The sequence below is a fragment of the Clavelina lepadiformis genome, chromosome 4 (genome assembly GCF_947623445.1).
Source record: "Clavelina lepadiformis chromosome 4, kaClaLepa1.1, whole genome shotgun sequence".
NCBI classification, from domain to species: domain Eukaryota; kingdom Metazoa; phylum Chordata; class Ascidiacea; order Aplousobranchia; family Clavelinidae; genus Clavelina; species Clavelina lepadiformis.
In genome coordinates, this window is record NC_135243.1 from 2896906 (window position 1) to 2915617 (window position 18712).

At 36.8% G+C, this 18712-nt stretch overlaps 1 protein-coding gene and 1 long non-coding RNA gene across 2 annotated transcripts; both read right to left on the reverse strand.

The window, feature by feature from the left end:
• Positions 1 to 2044: 2044 nt before the first annotated feature.
• On the reverse strand, positions 2045 to 2795 carry LOC143453419 (uncharacterized). Its single transcript, XR_013115171.1, has 3 exons — positions 2538 to 2795; positions 2359 to 2455; positions 2045 to 2273 (listed from the first exon to the last, which is right to left on the reverse strand). It is a non-coding gene; the product is annotated as an uncharacterized LOC143453419 (long non-coding RNA).
• Positions 2796 to 3330: 535 nt separating this feature from the next.
• LOC143451813 (uncharacterized) lies at positions 3331 to 17682 on the reverse strand. The gene is made up of 8 exons (XM_076952555.1): positions 17433 to 17682; positions 16709 to 16788; positions 11948 to 12132; positions 10968 to 11824; positions 10806 to 10874; positions 10583 to 10690; positions 4244 to 4330; positions 3331 to 3599 (listed from the first exon to the last, which is right to left on the reverse strand). Exons 1-8 carry the CDS (start codon positions 17680 to 17682, stop codon positions 3331 to 3333), a joined length of 1905 nt encoding a protein of 634 aa, XP_076808670.1.
• Positions 17683 to 18712: the final 1030 nt, after the last annotated feature.

Consider the following 18712-nt stretch of genomic DNA (forward strand, 5'->3'; position numbering starts at 1 on the left):
GAATTGTCGTCGCAAAACCAGAGGCATCTCTGTCAACACTTCAAAGGTGGAAGCTTAATTTGGTTGATCTTTCAGCTCCGCGATGGATGTCTTTGAAATTCTCATCCAGAAAGAGGAAATCTTTGACATCTTATAAAAGTAAAAGAGGCAATTATTATGCATCCAGGGCCCCGCCGAGTCTCGCTTTTCACCTTAACTGGCCATCATGAAAAGGTCGGGGTATAACTGCCAGTTTTTCGCTGCGCAAGAGAATCAACTTTCCTGGAGAATTTTCAATTGCACCTCAATAGGTTTATACCAAGTGTGTGTGCTCGCTAATGTTGCACGAAATTATAAATAACTACGCAACGTACGTAACCACGTAACGGAGCTCCTGTTATAAACGTTTGGTACAAATTATGTTATTTCGCAAACTACTTTTTGGTACATTCTATGCACACAAACCATCGTTAAATAGCTTTTTATCTGTATTCATTCTCTGCGTAAATGCAATTGAAATGCGACATCTGCACTCGGCTCTTTGATCACTTTACCGTTTTTCAAAGCCGGGCAATAGCAGAAAACAATGTTGATGACGTGTCGTCATAACCGTCCTTTCATAACTATTGCTACAACCATAAACGCTGCTAAGCTGTTAAAGTGATATCAGACTGCATAAAACTCAAGACAAATATCGCTTTCGCGTCTCATGCAAAAGTAGATCACGCACGACATCGACAAACTTACGAGTCTCGACACAATGATGTCAGCTTAAAAACAAAGCGTTTATATCGAACCTCTAAAACAAGGTTCTGACGTGCTGCTGTGCATTGTGTTGCGTATTATGTTGTATCTTTTTCTTCGTTTTTTTGTTGAATTAGTCTCGAAACTATAATTTTTAGTCACTACATAAAATGATGTTCTTACAGCAGTCCTTAAACCTAGCGTTGCTTGTGCAAAAAAAGAGCAAAGAGCGAATAATCCCTAAAAGGGAGCGCGGGCGTGGTTCCGTTCCGACGTTGACAAAAGAGCTTTTGTTAGCTCAAACCAAATAACCAAATAAACTGCTTAACCTCTCGAGATCGTTCCTAAAGAATAGGAGCGATCTCAAAACCTCGTGCTTTAATATGAGAATAATAGAGCATACAGTTCATCTCGAGTCGTTAAGCACTTAATCAAGCGTAACAAGGAAAACTTTTTCACTCCCCGCATTTTGACAGGAGCATACAGTGGGCAGACGCTGGTATTTTAAATGGGGCTTTAAAACAATTTTCCCCGCTCCTCAACGCGATTCAAAATACCTCACTGCTTGCCAATGTTCCCTCTAAGCTGCGCGCGTGCGCACTGCTGACACGGTTTTCACGCACAAAAAATCTTTGCTGCACACAAGAAAAGAATTCTACCTGAAGTGAAAACAAAATAAACGCATAATAATGGCCACAGTACGCACGTGACACGTCTGATGTTGCTCACAGTGGTCGAAGGACCGCTCAGGGAGTTAGTATGTTTGCTCAGACTCGTGAAGAATTAGAGGGAACATGGCTGCTTGCTAACCTGGTGGTCATAAGCACGGATTGTAAGCAAAGACGCAGTTTCTTTCCGCATCTCAGGAACGCATAAAATCGACTGTTTTCGTAAATTTCCAGCCGAACAACTCGTAGAGGAAGTTGCAGCAGGAAGCTAATCCCCTGATATAACTCTGTGTGTTTGACGTCTTGCCCCAACTACACGCCGCACTGTTATTATTATTACTGCTGTTATTTGTCTGCGTCAAGTTGATATAAAAATTTTGGTAGCCTATATTTCTGTTAATCATTGGTTACAAGGTAGAGACACCATTCGAGGCAGATGCTTCAGCCTACAAGCCATAGCACCAGTCTCATTAGATTTGAGCAGATATAAGCAATTTAGAGCTGAACTCTACAAAGCAATTAGGGATGATAAAAACCTACTTATAACGCTTGAGCAGAAATATCATGCTGAAAATATTGACACAAAACCAATTTCTGTCTTACAACAAATTTTATTTCCACAAAACTCACTCTGGATATTTCAAATCACAAAATTCAGCGAATCTAAAATATTACAGCAAATTCACCATTTAACATAATTCAGTGAATATTTACTTGAATTAACATGTCAAACAATTATAATTATGACATCACTATTAGTTTATGTACAAATATAAATCAATTTTATCAATTAATCAGTAAATCTGTAGATGACGCATCGGGTTGAGCGATCGCTCGATGTCGCAGAAGTCCGTGGTTCGAATCCCGGCCACGACGCAATTCCTTTTAAACAAGTGAATCGATGTGTGGAAGGAATTTTTATAAAAATTGAGTAAATAATGTATTTCTGTTTAAAAATGAAACCTACTAAAATTATTACGTCAGCAGTGCTTGCGCGGAGTGAGATAGACGAAACGCCTTTCACCTTTCAATTTGTCACCACGACCAACACAAACTTTCAACCGCTATAAATTAAAAATTTGGATAAAAATTAAATTTCTGTGCAAAGTTCAAGTTGACACAAACATGACAAAACATAAAGAATACCGAGCCATGAAGCTGGTCAAGGGCGAGTTGAATTTTTTGTTTCTCGCTCGAATTTGCGGAGAATCTTCCACCTTCGAAGCAACCAACCATGAGCAGACCTCCTTCAATTTTAGTGAAAAATTCTGGTCCTGGAATGTCTTTCATTATGTTGTGTCTGATGTCCAACTCTTTTACCTGCAGATGAAATGTTTGTAAACTACAACCTGGTGTATTGATGAAGCTAATATATTACTACATACAAGTTAATATTACCATTAATTGGTTAATAACTAACCAGCACCGCGTGGTCAGATTTAGGCCTAGCCTACTGGTCCAACACAAATTCTTGGTTTTTGAATTAAACAGAAATAATTTTGAGCGGCCAATTAAAACCGGTATCGAGTATTAGTTGTAGAAACAAATCCTGATAATAAGTTTGCAAAAATATTTTCAGTTTTAAAAAAATTGAAACTTTTCAGTTGACCCAAAAATTAACCTGCACATGCCAGGCTAAAACTGATCGAACAAAATTTTGTCATTTTTTCATTAAAAAGAAGAAATTTTAAGCGACCAAGTTTATCGCAGATTCCACATTCCTTGTAGATTCAAGTAATCACTAAACCGTCGCAAAATTATTCTGCAATTTTATATAAATTAACACCAAATATCCGACCTACACTGCCCAGTAATCTCAACAAACTGCCTTGAAAAATATCTTCCTACTACCCATAATGACGTCATAAGCACAAATGTAAACAAACATTTATGACGTCATATGCTGTTCTAAGCAAACGATAAAAAGTTGAATAAATCGTCAAACCTTTCCAGGCATCTCAGAGATCGCCGAAATTAATCTTTCCACATCATCAGGGGAGAAGCAGCTCATCAGTTCAAGCAACTTTAACTCCTTTTGTTGTTTCCTTAAAACGTCACAAAAGATCGCGGCTTCCGATGATGACAATTTCAATCCATTAAGATTCACCACCTTTGGAAAGCGCAGTGACGCCATATTGAAGAGTTCCATGTCGCTGGATTCGTTTAATTCGCATAAAAGCGAAATATATCTGCGTGGGTTGTCGTCATCTAAACAAACATAATAGTTACTTATTTACCGGTTGTAGTTCGCCGCGTTATAGAAATAAATTTAAGACGGAAATTTTTCATGTTTAAGCAACAAAGTCAAGTTGAAAGCGAAAACTTACTTTTCTTGAAATTATCTGTTTGGAACGAATTAAAAAAAGAAGCAGTCATTTTAAATTGAAGATAAACTTAATACAACAACCAGAATTTATTTAAATGACATGTGGCCTATTTAGCCGGTAAATATTTTCACCAGAATTACCGGCAGCCTACTAAGCTAGGCTCTGTACACTAGCACTGGCAATATGTTTGCAATAGACATGTAAATTACAAAACTTACTTTTACTTGGCCTAGTAGGCTGTTGTACTAATCTACCAGTGATAATGTGGAAATATTTCCCGGCTAAATAGGCTACATGTCATTTCAATCAAGTTTCACAAAATATTATCACACAAATATTTTCACAGCATCACCAGTCTGCCAGCAGCCTTACTGTACTAGGCCAAGTAAAGGTAAGTTTTGAAATTCAACGTAAATGTGTGTTCTGCTGCGCATAATGCATGTCTATGGCAAATAATACATAACATGCCTATGCAGTCTATTCAAATATTCGCAGATTTAGGACAAAGTCAGAAAATAAACTTACCATACCATTCCAAGAACTGCATTTTCTCAAATCGTTCCAGCTGCGTCTTTAGTTCTTCTATCCAAATTCTCCTCTTGTCAGCAATATCTGGAAATAAATTATTATGAAGCTTAATACTGACAGGTGACAAATATAGTCTAGGCCTTGACGAAATGGCTTGCAATGAAATGTAGGCTAGAATGCAGTGAATTGTACTAATTTTAAATATCGCACATTTTTTTGCATATACTTGCTGTATACTATGGGATTTGGGGTGTAATGGTTTTGGGATGGCCTAAGCCAAACCCAGTCTTTCAGTTTTATTGTCTGACTCCTATGATTGTCTTTGACTCCGTTGTTTACTGTCTCTATATTGCTTCTTAAATCAACACCAACTTCATAAGTTCAAATTTGCTATATTGTCCGAATAACTTGTCCGAATTAGGATATCGAATTAGCAATATTTACACCATGATCCCATTTTCTTAATAATTCAGTAATAACTTCAATTTTACAGAACAAGGGAAATAACTCTGAGAAGAGAGAATTTCCACGAGTAAGTGACGGGCGAAGAGAAGAGAGAGATTTAAACAAAACATTTCTTTTTATACTAAAGTATTGACCAATCAGCTTTTAGCCAATCAGCCCATAATCACGTGTCAGTTCCAATTTAAGCCTTTTTCTCACAAAGAATTCAAACCGCTTTACACCAGTACAAAAAAACCACTTGACACACTTACTATATCACATATTGGTTTGAAACTACGATTGTGATTAAAGATACTAAAACAATACCCGCTACCATAACCCACGTGTCGCATATTACACCACGAAAACAAGGTACTTGAAACACTTCAATCTATGTTAGCAGTTAGCACGCTACAAAGCTTTGCAAATATTATTTTTATCTAGACTGGAGAAAAATCAAACTTTATGCAATGCCAATATATATACATAATCCCCACAATACCACCAAATTTTCATTTTTCTGACTGAGTGGCTGCCATTTACTGAAGTTGCTTTTTTGGTTTACCAAACTGTGCGAATGGCTGCTCATAAAACAAACAATTATTTTATCGTTTTGATGCTGATTAGATCAGACTTCATGTTAAAAGCAGTTGCTAGTGCATCTTTTATTATATAATGGTTATATATAACAAATACAACACATTGTTTTAAATAATAAGCAAACTGTGCATGAGACTGTTTTATTATAAAGTACATGGATCACGAACTGTCAGAGGTGGGCAGTCAGTACGTAGAAAGTACTGTCAGTAACGGTACTTGGCAAAAATTATACCAACGGTTCCGGTATTTGGTACTATTTCAAAAAAGTAGTCAGGTACTTTGTCAGTACTCGGTACCAAACTACTTTTCGTGCAGTGGATCATGTTACAAGTGCAACTTTTGCTGATATTATGGCCCCGCTAAAGGTTACTTCAGGTCAAAAACAATGTGAACACACTCGATTAAAAAAAGCAAAAAGCACTAAAATTGAAATCAAGTTTCAATCAAAATGAAATTTTGAAAAACAAACTTCTGAAAACCTTGAAGTAATCATTTTAGAAGTTCCAAGCACTGGGACCGACTTATATTTCTGGAAAAAAGTAATTCAGTACAGGGATTCTGTACTGTTCTCTTAAAGTACCGATGGTATCGGTACTGAATAATGTACCGCAATAAAATAATTTGGTACTATAGTACTGCTGTACTGCTCATCTCTAAGAACTGTACTAAGTCTTGCTCAATAACCGATGTTTGATTGGTGGGGAATCATCTCTGAGGTCGTGTAAAAACTATCTTCTAATACCAAATTAGCAAAGAGAAATGAGCAAAATTATTACACTGCATTTTAATGTAGTAGACTTTGCTTATTATGACTATCTTCGGACCAAGCTATTTTGGTCACAATATCGGAATAGTCATAATAACCAAAGCTGCAAGCCTGATACAGCACCACGCACCAAGCAGTATCGACAAAGTTGACAAAGAAACATTGAGGGAATAATATTGAAAAAGTGGTCGTAATACTTAAACACAGGTCATAGTAAACAGAGACATTTGTATGGCAATATTTGGGACTACATCAACATGGTCATATAAAGCGGGTGGTCATATTAAGCCGACTTTATTGCATATAAACGTGTAGCACACCGTATGGTGGCTATCATTTTTTACATGAGTTGGTGGGGGCGGCCAGTGTAAAATAACATAAGTGTTTGCCTAAACCAGGGCTACTCAACTCGCGGACCATGGTCCGAATGCGGACCTTTTCAGTGTTGAATCCGGACCTTATCTGTCTCAGCATTTACGCAAATGAAATCGTTCATCATTAGTTTTGTTATTCCTGCTTATTCAATTAATCAGCGAATGTGTAAGTGGTAGCTCAAATTAGTCTTCTAGCGGTTTTTGTTAATAGGTCGTTTGTCAATCGGCGTTTTTAGCCATCTTTTGTTGATTAAACGATGTTTACACAAGTTACAAAACAACTAAGGAGATGTAGCGTTCGACAACGCTGTTTCTGGGTAAAGCCCATCATCAGCAAGGTGCTAATTGCAACCCATAAAGAAACTTTATGAAGGCACAATGATATCTATGACTTCATAAAAAACACGAGTTTTTTAACAAAACCAAATCCCTTATCTTTGATTTGCAAAAACAAAAAAACAGCAGACAATAGCACAATTTCAAACAAGGCTTGTTGACGTCACAATGCAAAGCTGCAAGTCAGCGTTTTCAATCATGAACTTCTTAAAGAATAAATTTTGCATCTGCATGACCAATGAAAACCTTCACCACTGCCTTCCACTCGCTCTCACTACTTTAGAACCAAGATTTAATGAACTATCAAGAAACCAGAAATTCCAATTCTCCCACTAGCTTTGACTAACAGAACAATAAATAAATTTCGCTTATTGCTTTTGCTAATACCGCTTTACCGGATTTTGTATATACCATATTTCATTTGTTGTGTTAAAAAATTCCAGAGAATTTAATATTTTAAAAACCAGAGATTTTAAAATTAAATTAATACCCATCCACAGAATTATATTATTTTATATACTGTCTTTTAATACATTTGTATGACTGTAAATTATTTCATGAGAGTTATAACGGACCTAAGCAAATTTTGAACTTTTGTAACTGGACCTTTGCTAAAAATAGTTGAGTAGCCCTGGCCTAAACCATATTTCAGCTATATTATTTTCTGTTGGCCTAAACACTAAACAGAAACAGGTTTTGCTTGCTTTAATAGTAGTGCTGTAATTGCGTGTATAATAATAAGGGGAGGAGTATTGAATCAGTGTATAAATTTATCAGTTTCAAAACCAAATTTTTGAAAAAACAATCGAAAAATTGCGACCAAACCATGTATTATAGTATTGTAAACATTTGTATTATACAGATGACTGTAACTGTGCTTGTACTCCAAATTAGTTTATTCTAATTTTCTGCTAGTATGTTTAGTTGTGATTTTCAGTGTCAAAATACTTGTATATAGCAAAATTGTAATATAAATGATTTCCAGCTGTGATACAAAAACTTGTAAATTAGTACTTAAATTGCAATACATTTGCTCTGTTTTAAATTTTATGAAATTTTAGTTCTTAGAATGACAACTCATGTGCAAAACAGCCACTGATGTATTCCTCCACCACCTGCACTCAACCTCGGAGACATGCGCAAAAAACACCATGTCTATCAAAAGGACCAAGCATACACGAACATCACATGCATTTGTTTGATTTGATGACCACCTTGTGCTGCTTGCAACATGCTATCAAACTGCAACAGACCAGAGTGAACTGTGTGTCAATCCAAAACTGCTGAAAATCAATGAAAAGCCTTATTTAAGTACCGACTTATAACAGCAGTTACAACGCTGAAAATGATTAATAGGCAACCACTGACTCTTACTCCATTAACAACTACAGACTATCAGCAGTATCACATGATTTGGCAATGGACATTATTTATAATACTGTAACAATGTTCATCATTATCTCTTAAAACAGAGTAAACATTGTATACTGTGCAGCATTTGCCACATTGAGACAATGACAAAAGAAACATTTCATACAACTTATAAACACCATAGCGATTTGATTCAATAATAGGTTATGATAAGGCAAGATAATTCGACTGTTTCATTAATTCGACTGTAACATTTAAGAACTTGATTTCGCCCAGTCATGAGTTCGTGGTTATTTTCAGCTAATTTTACCAGCTAAGATACTTGAAGTTAAACGTTAACTACTTTCCAAAGTACATTATTATCAGAAGTGGGCAGTACCACGATACGATAGTTCCGAATTATTGTAACGTGGCACGTTTTCAGTACTGATACCGGTATCAAATTCTTTTACCAAATTACTTATTTTTAATATAATTCTGTATTCGGTACTTCTAAAACGGTTACTTTATGGTTTGGAGAGGTATGTTTTTTAAAACCTCACTTTAATTAACACTTAGTGCCAATTTAACTTAGTTATTTTAATTCTAATTAGTTATTCTAATTTAACAATTAACACTTAGTTACAAAAAGTAACGAATGAATTTTTTGAAATAGTGCCAAACACCAGAACCGGTACATTGAAAGTACATCACACTCACAGTACACATACATTGAAAGTACAAGTACATCAAGTACCCACATCCGACTTTTCTTCAATGTATAACAACAATGTAACCTACATAGACTATAAAGTTTTTGTAAAATGCAATAACAGTTGAAGTGGAAAAAGTTGAGTGGGAAAATTATATTTGCCCACATACTATAAATGAAAACACTCACGTCATATCATAGTTCATACAAACCAGAGTATTACTGAGTAAGAAAACAAATGTAGTGCTACATATTCCAGCTTGTCTAGCATATTGCTGAAGTATGGTATCATTATAGAAAAGATTAACAAATTTAACGGTTAAAAAATCAATTATTATATGCAATTTTTTCAATTAGTTAGTCGGCTGTGTCTTAAAAATGATCAAAAAACGCAATTGGATTTCGGTAGCTGCTAGTTATGTAGATCTGTGTTAGTCTTGGCTAACAGTGATAGCCTATAACTAGGCCTACATAATTGTTTTCAAAAAATTAGCTTATTTATACAGTTAAATTTCGTTTTACCTGGTGCCAGATTCTTCACTATCTTTCTCATACACTGACCTAAACTACGTAAAACTACCTAAACTACGTTTGATCCAGAAACTTTGGTTGTTGACGTGACCACTATCGGTTTATTATCGTTATTTTAAACTTTGGCCTTCGACTGGTGAAATAGTGATAGCCTGATAATTCAGACGCAATTTTATAGCTATATATCTGATTGAGTCTGATAATGTTCATTTTAACTTTGCAACATTTATTTCGGCAATAAAGCAAATGTTTAGACAGCTATTGAGCTGTGCAAGCAGCGTTTTAGTTAACTTTGTCAGTTGCAAGTCTGGATGGATTTCATAGTTGATACAAAATGACAAGATTAAAACGATCACGTGACTTTGTTATTGTTTTGATTATTTTCAGCCCAATCATTCAAAAATAAAAACAAACGACATTTTCACAAAATGTCAAGTGTGCACAGTTATTTTTGTTGTGACTCACAAATACAATCTTATGATATCGCGACCCAAACGTTCCTTGAGTATAACCAAAAATATACAAAAAAACAAACAGCTATTATGTGTTGTCTATGGTAAAAGTACTAGTCAATGCGAGTAGTGAGCGCTTTGTGCGGTGCAGTTGGGACATGTCACTGTTAGATCGGTGCGTTAAAAATGGCGGAAATGACAACGATGGTAAAGGACAATGGCGGTGGCCAGTGTTTCTATGGCTACCTTTCCACTGGGTTTAGCTTAAACTACGCTTCAGTCTAATGCAGTAATTCCCAAACTGTGTGCCGCGGCACACTAATGTACCGCCACAGATTCTCAGGTGTGCCGCGAATCTTTATGGAATTTTGGAAAAGAACTGTATAAATATGTAAAATAAGGCATGCAGACAAGCATATGCGACTCAAAAGCTTTCTAACTGTTTCAATAGCTGATAAATAAGCACATGTGACGATGAAACCAATTATGGAATTGCCGATAGAGTAGGGTAATTTTCAAAAGTAACTTTTCTTCTCTTGTAAGTGTGCCGCGAGCGTTTAATAACCTGAAAAAGTTTGGGAACCACTGGTCTAATGGTTTGCGGTAGATCGAACCCTTTATAACATTGTGATATGACTTAAAATTTTTAAGTTATCAGAACCGCAAAAAGTTTTGATTTGATCAACAAAATTTATTCAGATGACGGTTTTTAACTGGTTAACCCCTTTTTGCAAATTATGCAGGAAATCTTATCTGATAACTTCAACAAACCGGAGGGATTTGATTTCTTTTGAGGAGATTCTTTTATGGTCAGTTTGTCCAAATCTTTTCCCACGTTTCGTCCGTTATCTAGTGTTGAGCTTGTGGAGGGAGCAAGACCTGTCAAAAATTTCACTTTGTGGGGATCAAGACAAAATTAAATTTCAACTCAAAATCCAATTGCACTTATATTATTTTTCGAGTAACCAATAGGAAAAAATTATTGAAGATTAACCTGAATCATTTCCACTTGCTCTTTTCTGTTTAGGAGAGGTTTCTGAAACTGTTGCTCCCAGAGAAGATTCTAGAAACGTAATAATTTAAACGATGTTTTTTGTTATTTTCGTATTTTCAACATGATCGTAGACAACCATCCAAATTATATAAGCCTGCTTACGCCCTGTTCCAAATATCACGTGACTGATTGGTTTGCTTGCCACCTGATCAAGTGCGTCATCTCTGATGGTAACTTGTTCGGCCACACTGGCGGCATGGAACATTATGGTGGTTGGTTTGATGGTTTCCAGTAGCTCTTGGAGTTGGTCACGTATCTCGATCATTGCTTGTCGATTGGAAGGATCATTGTCTACACATTTGGTCATGATGCTCTCCATGAGAGAGATGATCCTAACACCTTGTTCATCTTTCCTTCGTTTCAGTCCATTTTTGATCTCATCGATTAGTTTCTGTTGAAGGAACACACCTTGAAACTTTCCCGTCATCCTGAAGAGGATTTCGTTTGCAATTGTAGGATACTTCCTAACAATCATCATGTAAAAGATCACACCAACACTGTAGACATCCATGGATGTTGTGAGCCTGTCGCAGTCTGGATCCAATCTCTCCGGAGCAGAAAACAGAAGAGTGTGCTGGCTCCCTTCTCCTGTTATATCTGGTCTCGCTGTAGCTGTTCTGGTGTGATGAGATAAAGCGGCTCCACCAAAGTCTGCCACTTTACAATGAAGGTCCGAGTTAAGAAGAATGTTCTGGGGCTTCAAGTCTCCATGGGCAATCCTGATATCCTTGAGCATCTTGTGGAGGTAAGTGATGGCATCAGCGCTCTCGTATGACATCCGGAGCAGAAGAGGATAAGGAATAGTCTCGATATTTTGGTTGAATATCAGATCGTTAAGTGATCCAGCTGACATGTGCTCCATGACAACTCCAACCCAGTCCTCCTCATCAATCAATCCCTCGATGCGGATGACGTGCTTGTGAGCAGCCAGCAAAATCATTTTAACCTCCTTCAACAATCTGGAACGAAAATAATCATCAAAACTTATTCCAAATGTGTACTTCTCGCATTTGAAAAGCATTGACGTAATTAATCAAGCATAACCACATTAAAGCCTTTAAGTATTTTGCGGGGAACCTCACCCTTGCTTTGCCTCTTTCATCTCAGTAATAGATCCTTGCATGGGCTGACATTTCACAGCCAGTCTGCCCAACACCTGGTGATGTCCTAACCGGACAGTACCAAACCCTCCGCGACCAAGCAAGCTTCCCTTGACGTTGCATAAGATTTCAGATGCAGCGAATAATCTAATTTTGCCGGGGCTTGCCTGACAAAAATCAATACACTGTTTGTATTGGATATTTACCAGAATCAAGGTTTATTGAACCTGAGCGTGATTGCATCTATGGGCAAATGTTTCAAAATATTTCACTCGCCTATCTGTTGCGTAGAAATCACAATTATCTACCCGCTTGGATTCTTATTTACTCTGCAGGCGATTAAGGGCATCGATTTGTAAGGATCTCACATTTCATTTCACAAAAGCCAAAAACGGCTGCAGTTAAAAACGGACCAAATTTTGTCGATAATTTACATGGACAATCATAGACGACCGAAAGAGTTTGCCGTTTAAAAAAGGGTCGATCATAATTCGGAAATGACGTGTTATTATCATATGGGGCTGATTTAATATTGTTTATCATCAAAATCCAAAGTTTTTTAATCGCTTAGAGGGATATGAATTTCCCATGGTTGTTACTCTAACTGATTTCCACTTTACATCAAACCTTGGCCGACTGATGCAAGCAATTTAAATCGGTAGCATCTACAGGCGTTTGATGCGTTTAAATTTTATAAACCAGATATCTGAACACGATGAACTCGGCCTTCAAACCATAAAGAAAAGAAGAGTTGGACTTTTCATAATCTTATTAATAGCGGTAAAAACGAAACGGCTCTCGGACGATTAAATCCAGAATCATTAAACCCAGGATGACCGAACCAACCCCTGTGAGTTGAATTGACAGATCACCGAACTAAGCAATTTTACTTTATGTTACATTAAGTTTACCTTATCCGTCATGAAACGGTTCAAGTGATGAAAAGCTATCAGTTTAGTCTTGATGTTAACAACCTAACCTAAACCATCCATCCTTTTGTACAGCAGATAACTGCAGAAGACTTATCGCTTTTGAAGTAATTTAAGTTAAGCTTTTAAATCAAAACCAGATCTCATTTACAATACAGTAAAGCTCGCATATAACAGACAAGTCGGCTTCAGCGTGATTTATCCGTTACACTCGATATCGGTTATATACGAAATTGACTCTCAGCACACCACGTAGACTCGCTAGGTTCCTATATATTACGTCACACACTCCAGAGTTAATCACAAGACATTTTCAAATCAGAAACAACAAACTGTGCTGTATATTTTCTGTGTACTATTTCACTGTGAAATGGAAACTTTTTTTGGTATACTGGTTAATACAGTAGAGTACACACAATACAAGTGAAAGATCGACTGGAGTGTGAAGAATGAGACAAGCTTTCTTCTGTGACAATACCAGTTGTAATGTCACAAATAGATTTCTTTGGAATGATGAATGGATCCGTTATATAGAGGTATTTTCCATTGTTTTTTCTACAATGGACCTTATAGAATGTATCCGTTATAAGCGATTAAAGCGAGTTAAAATGCACAAAAGAGAGTAGGAAACCACCCGGACAAGATTTTTCATCCAATATATACAATAAATCCGTTATCTACGCATCGCATCATATACGCAATTAATAATGAAGAAATCGCCAAAATGTTTTCTAGTCTTTCCGCTATTACTCCCTGGTGTTTCAACAATCGTTTGGCATACACGATCAATCAATCATATTCCTGTTAAGACGAGTACTGGGTACTTTGCGACATCGTATGGCTTTGTGGGCATGGGAGATAGTTTTCAAATCTTTCCAAGTTTTGTTTGATGTATCACGTTCCAGAGCTTTGCACTGTGCGCTGTATCCAAGTGTTTACCTTCCAACGCCGCCGTGTACTTCACTTTGATCGCATAATTACCATAAGCAGGTCTCCTCCTGTTCTGCCATGACTCCACTCCAAGTCATGCAAAAGCCAAGTCAGTCCCTCCACTCAAGTCAGTCTGTAGCGGCCTGGGTGACGGCCCTAATACCATTACCCAGTTATTGATTGAAGTTTTGTTTTTTGATGACATTTCATTTGTTGTTTGATATTTGGAAACTCGGTCTGAATAATTTCGTGTGAAAATCGTGTATTGCGTATATAGTTATAGTTTACGCGTATGTGGTATCATGTGAAAACCCTTTAGTAGGTTACCAAGTTTGTTTCAAAACGCGCCAGTTTTAACTGAACTCAATCCCCATTGCCAACGCATGCTCTTTTTACCGTTTCACGCGTTCTGAAAGCCAACGTGTTTTTTGTCGGATATTGCCGCTCTCATCGCTTCATGTTTTATAAGCTCGAACTTTTACACGAGCATTTTCCCTGTAATTCGCGTTTTCATACTATGTTTGTAATTATGCGTAATAATCGGAAAGTGTACAGCACCTATAATAACACCTTTTCTGGTAAACGAGATCTGTTGTAACATTAAAAGCTTTCGGCTGACACGAGGTTAGAGAATTCTAACCGCACGCAACGATAGAGTCAGATAAATAATTCCAAAGGTAAAGTAGGTTAATATAGCATAGGATAAGTCGGACAAGCTCTGCACCTGCTGTAACGACCTCCACAAGTCTTTATCCGAAAAAAAACATATGCCATAGACTAACTTTTGAACACTTGGAGCTGTTATAACTAAGTCGCAACCATCTTGCTTATTCATTGCTCAAAAGTTAAACTGTGGAATGATTTCGTGAATATACGCTCATCCATAATGGAGTGTTGTATCAGCATTCAGTAAATTAACGATTTAATTCAACACATTTCATGACATCTACAAATGTTGTCGCTCCTAAATAATGGCGGAAGAGTTCAAACATAATGCGTTCAAAGGTTATTTCCCTCATGCGAAACCACAGAACAGGTTCCGTGTATAGCGGTAGTTTACTCGCCCTACTTAAAATCGGAACCTGACGCTTTTATCGCTAAGTCCGCAATCATCTTGCTTATTCCACCTGTATCATTAACAACGTAACAGTTTAAGAATACGTTGCGTTCGACGGTAATTACCCTAATGCGACACTAGAGGTCAAATTCTTAAATAAGTGAATCACAGCGTAGTCCACTCGACCCATCGAAAATCGGAACATTTTAACATGTTTTGTCTGGTTGGTGTTGATAAACTATTTAATAAAAAGAATTTTTACTACATCTTTAGAAGAATACTGTTTGTTTCAATGCAGTGGTCGCCGCTTTATACGTTCCGGTGTATAATAAGCCCTCCTGCCAATGAAACCCGATGTTGCGCGGTTCAGACGCACTCCGTTCATTCCGGTAGTAAAATACCACATTTAATAAACAACGAAACCCCGTTTCATATGAGCCCGTGTTCCAAGCACCATCGCATAATATTGAGTGCAAAGACGGAGTGAGCAAGTTTTCGCGCAGTTTGCTTCAAGCCAAGTGCAGTCAAGCGAAACGTCGTTTTATTTCCGGGCGGAAAACGTTTGCGTCATAAACTCAGTTCAAGCCAGAACGAGTTCACGGTTGATTGGTTTTGTGCTGTAGAAAGCACCGCACTGCGGGTCAATCAATCTTCAGGTGGGCTTATTAAGCGGCGGCCATCGCGCATTTTGTTTTATTTTAAAGGTTGGAAACCATTTCTGTGTAAGCTAAATAGTTTGGTACCATTTATCCTTAAATAGGCCTACCATGGTCATCGGACACGACACACCAAAAACAAACACATCGTATGTGAAGCATTTTCGTATGTTTTCGTTTCCGATCACTGGTTTCTCTTTAAGAATTTTTCTGGGAAAAATTTAGAATTTAAAAATTTGATGAAAGCCCAAATTAATGACGTAGAATTTCTAAGAAACGTGTTCTTCGACGTAGCAACGGTCACAATGAAGCGGTCGCATGAAATAAAAATTCAATTGAAAGAATAAAGAGCGGGGAGAATCGGGAAAATATCAAACAATGGTTGGAATCTTAACTGTTGTAATTTAAGCTGAACCAGGTTTCACGACAAACTCATTAAGAACAAAGCATCTCCTTCGCTCTATATTGTGGAAGGCTTCATATGAAAGTCTGTGATAACTACAAAGTTTTATGCCTAAAATCTAAAATCTTACTAAATTTAATGGAAGTTTTTATTTTATTTTGTAAAATTGTTCCAGATATAAAATTCAGCGGCTAAATGATTTTTAATCAAGCCCAGACCGCACTTTGCGCTGGGATTGTTACGAACAAACGTCACAATAAAGAAATGACAAAAGGTCTCAGTTCAAACAAAGCTACAGAGTTGGTAGAGTTATCAAAACATAAAATAATGAATGAAACCATTGTATTGACCAGACGTTTAAGTCAATACATCACTACAACGATCCTCAATGTAATAGAATGCTGCAAAGTTACCTCGGTTCTAATATTTGCGACACAAGCCAAATTAATTTCAGCTTACCCATAACTGACAACATATTCGCAGTGACCCTTTGTAAAATATGTAGATGAAAATAAGCCTAAGACCAACACATATTAAGCCTCAAATAATTGAAACTTTACCGCTACTAATTACCACGCGTTACATTCACGTGAATTGATGAATTCCACTGCATGCACAGAATAAGCCAGCAAGGAAACATGTGATTGTATTTGTTTGGAATGTTTAAACACAAATTAAGTAAATTGAACGGTCAATGTACGAGACAACATCAACGACTAGCAAGACAATCAACAAATTACTACATTGTTTGATCATTAATAGACTCACCGATTGTGACGTCATGGTTTTTTCTCGGTTGCGAAAGTTGTAACTGACAAATGAACTTAAAACTATGAGAGCTTTACCACCTTCAAATAAATTTAAAAACGATAAATGCTGGATTTGCAGCAGAATAAAATATTATCAAAATATAAAGTCCCTATAAAACAAATCAATTCCAGGGACGGCTTAAACTACCACAAGCTGCAGTTAGTACACAGAGATAGTGGCGACCAGATCTTATTTCTTTTATAATGAAGAACTCTTTCCTACAAGATGTGATACGATCTCACATAAAATTTGATACTGGTGTATTCACTTGCGCAGAAAGTTTCATTTGTCAAATGATGAAACAATAACCCTTGTGACGTTGCCTACATGGATTTACTGATAAACAGAGTTGTCATAAAATCAGACTTTAAAGCACTGGTATAAATATTGTATAAATGTTCGAAGGAAAATATGATACTTTCCAGATTATATAATGAGTTAGGGGCTTAGGGCCATTTTTATATGACCTTATAAAATCAATAATATGACTTTATTTTTTGGAAAATTTGACTTTATATGACTTTATGTGAAAATTGTGTATTTTTACATGCGAACAATGTCACTCACGGAACTAAAGAGTAAAACATACGCAACATAACAGTAATACACATCCATTTCTATTTTAAACCACTGTTGTAGCACAGTTTTATGTAGCGTGGAATGTTAGAGTCTTTGAAGTTACGATTTGGACGTAAAAATGACTTTAGTAATGAAAATGAGCGCTCCACAGACGCTGATGTGGGTTGACACTTCTGCAGTTTTGCATAAAACGCTGGTGAAATGTCTTGTCTTTGTAGCTCCATAATTTGTTTCACATCGTTTTTGTCCAATCGCTTCTTAATGTAATTTTTGAGCTCAAGCGGATCTTTTCCGAAATCAAGGGCATTTAGATCAGCATGGGCCTCTTTGATGGTGTACGTACAACTTTCCATTTTGAGTATTAAGTTTGAAATATTGTTGTAGTGGAGGCATATTTCTGTTAACTGACTAGTCAACTTTGGATCGTTGACTGAATTTTTGACGCTCTTTACAATAACTCCTTCACCTTCCTATGCATTGACTATTTCTTTCACTTGTGGAAGTCTCTCGGCATAATATTGAGCAGCATTCAACCAGCTACCCCAACGTTAAGCTAGACCAAGGTTGAGCTTTTTAGCTTGCCTACCCACTGACTGAACTTCACATGACGTCCCACTTCAATGCACAGAAGTAGAAAAGATTGTGTTGCAACACAATGCAATGTGTGAGTGTCACCTCATAATGCAATTTGTGACCTCATAAAATATAGGTCTGTGACTGTAAGTGTTATGTTCAATCAGAAATTGCCTTACTTTCTTAGTGCTTCATTGCTTCACCGCTTAAATTGGTACTTTTTATTTAAAGTATACAACGATATGACTTTATAACTCAAAAATTAGACTATATAACTTAAAAAGATGATTTATGACCTAACCAGGAAAGTATGACTTTATATGACTTCATAACTTTTTTAATATACCTCATAGGGATGAGATTTTAGCGTTAAAGTTGATTTCACGACTTCCTGATGCATAGAAAAAAAGATGACTTTAATGACTTTAAATGGCCCTAATAATGACCCTCATAGATATAACAATATAGAACAATACAACGTGCTTTCAACTAAATGCAACAAACTGGCGGGCGATGAAGAGAGTGAACGAAGTATGATGAAAAAACTTGTTAATTGCTACGATAAAGTTGTGGGAATATTTAAACCAATCAAATTACTGTTCACTGATAGGAGGCGACGGACGGATTTAGGTTTGTTAGTTTCAGATTAACATTAAGTTTCGTGTTGGTGTTACCGGTGATGACGGTAAAGCACCAGTTATAGTGTTGCGTTTTCTTAGGCTCTTTAAAACCTGCAGGTTTCCGAGCAATCAACGACCCGGACAAAATAAGTGAATAACATGTTAAAAGCACCACATGAAAGAAGTGGCC

Coding starts and splice junctions, on each gene's coding strand:
- LOC143451813 (XM_076952555.1), bottom strand. CDS start 17,682: ATGGAAAGTTGTACGTACACCATCAAAGAGGCCCATGCTGATCTAAAT. Junction 4,331..10,582: donor AAAGAAATCAAATCCCTCCG/GTTTGTTGAAGT, acceptor ATTTATTTCCAG/ATATTGCTGACAAGAGGAGA. Junction 3,600..4,243: donor GCAGTTCTTGGAATGGTATG/GTAAGTTTATTT, acceptor ATGTTTGTTTAG/ATGACGACAACCCACGCAGA.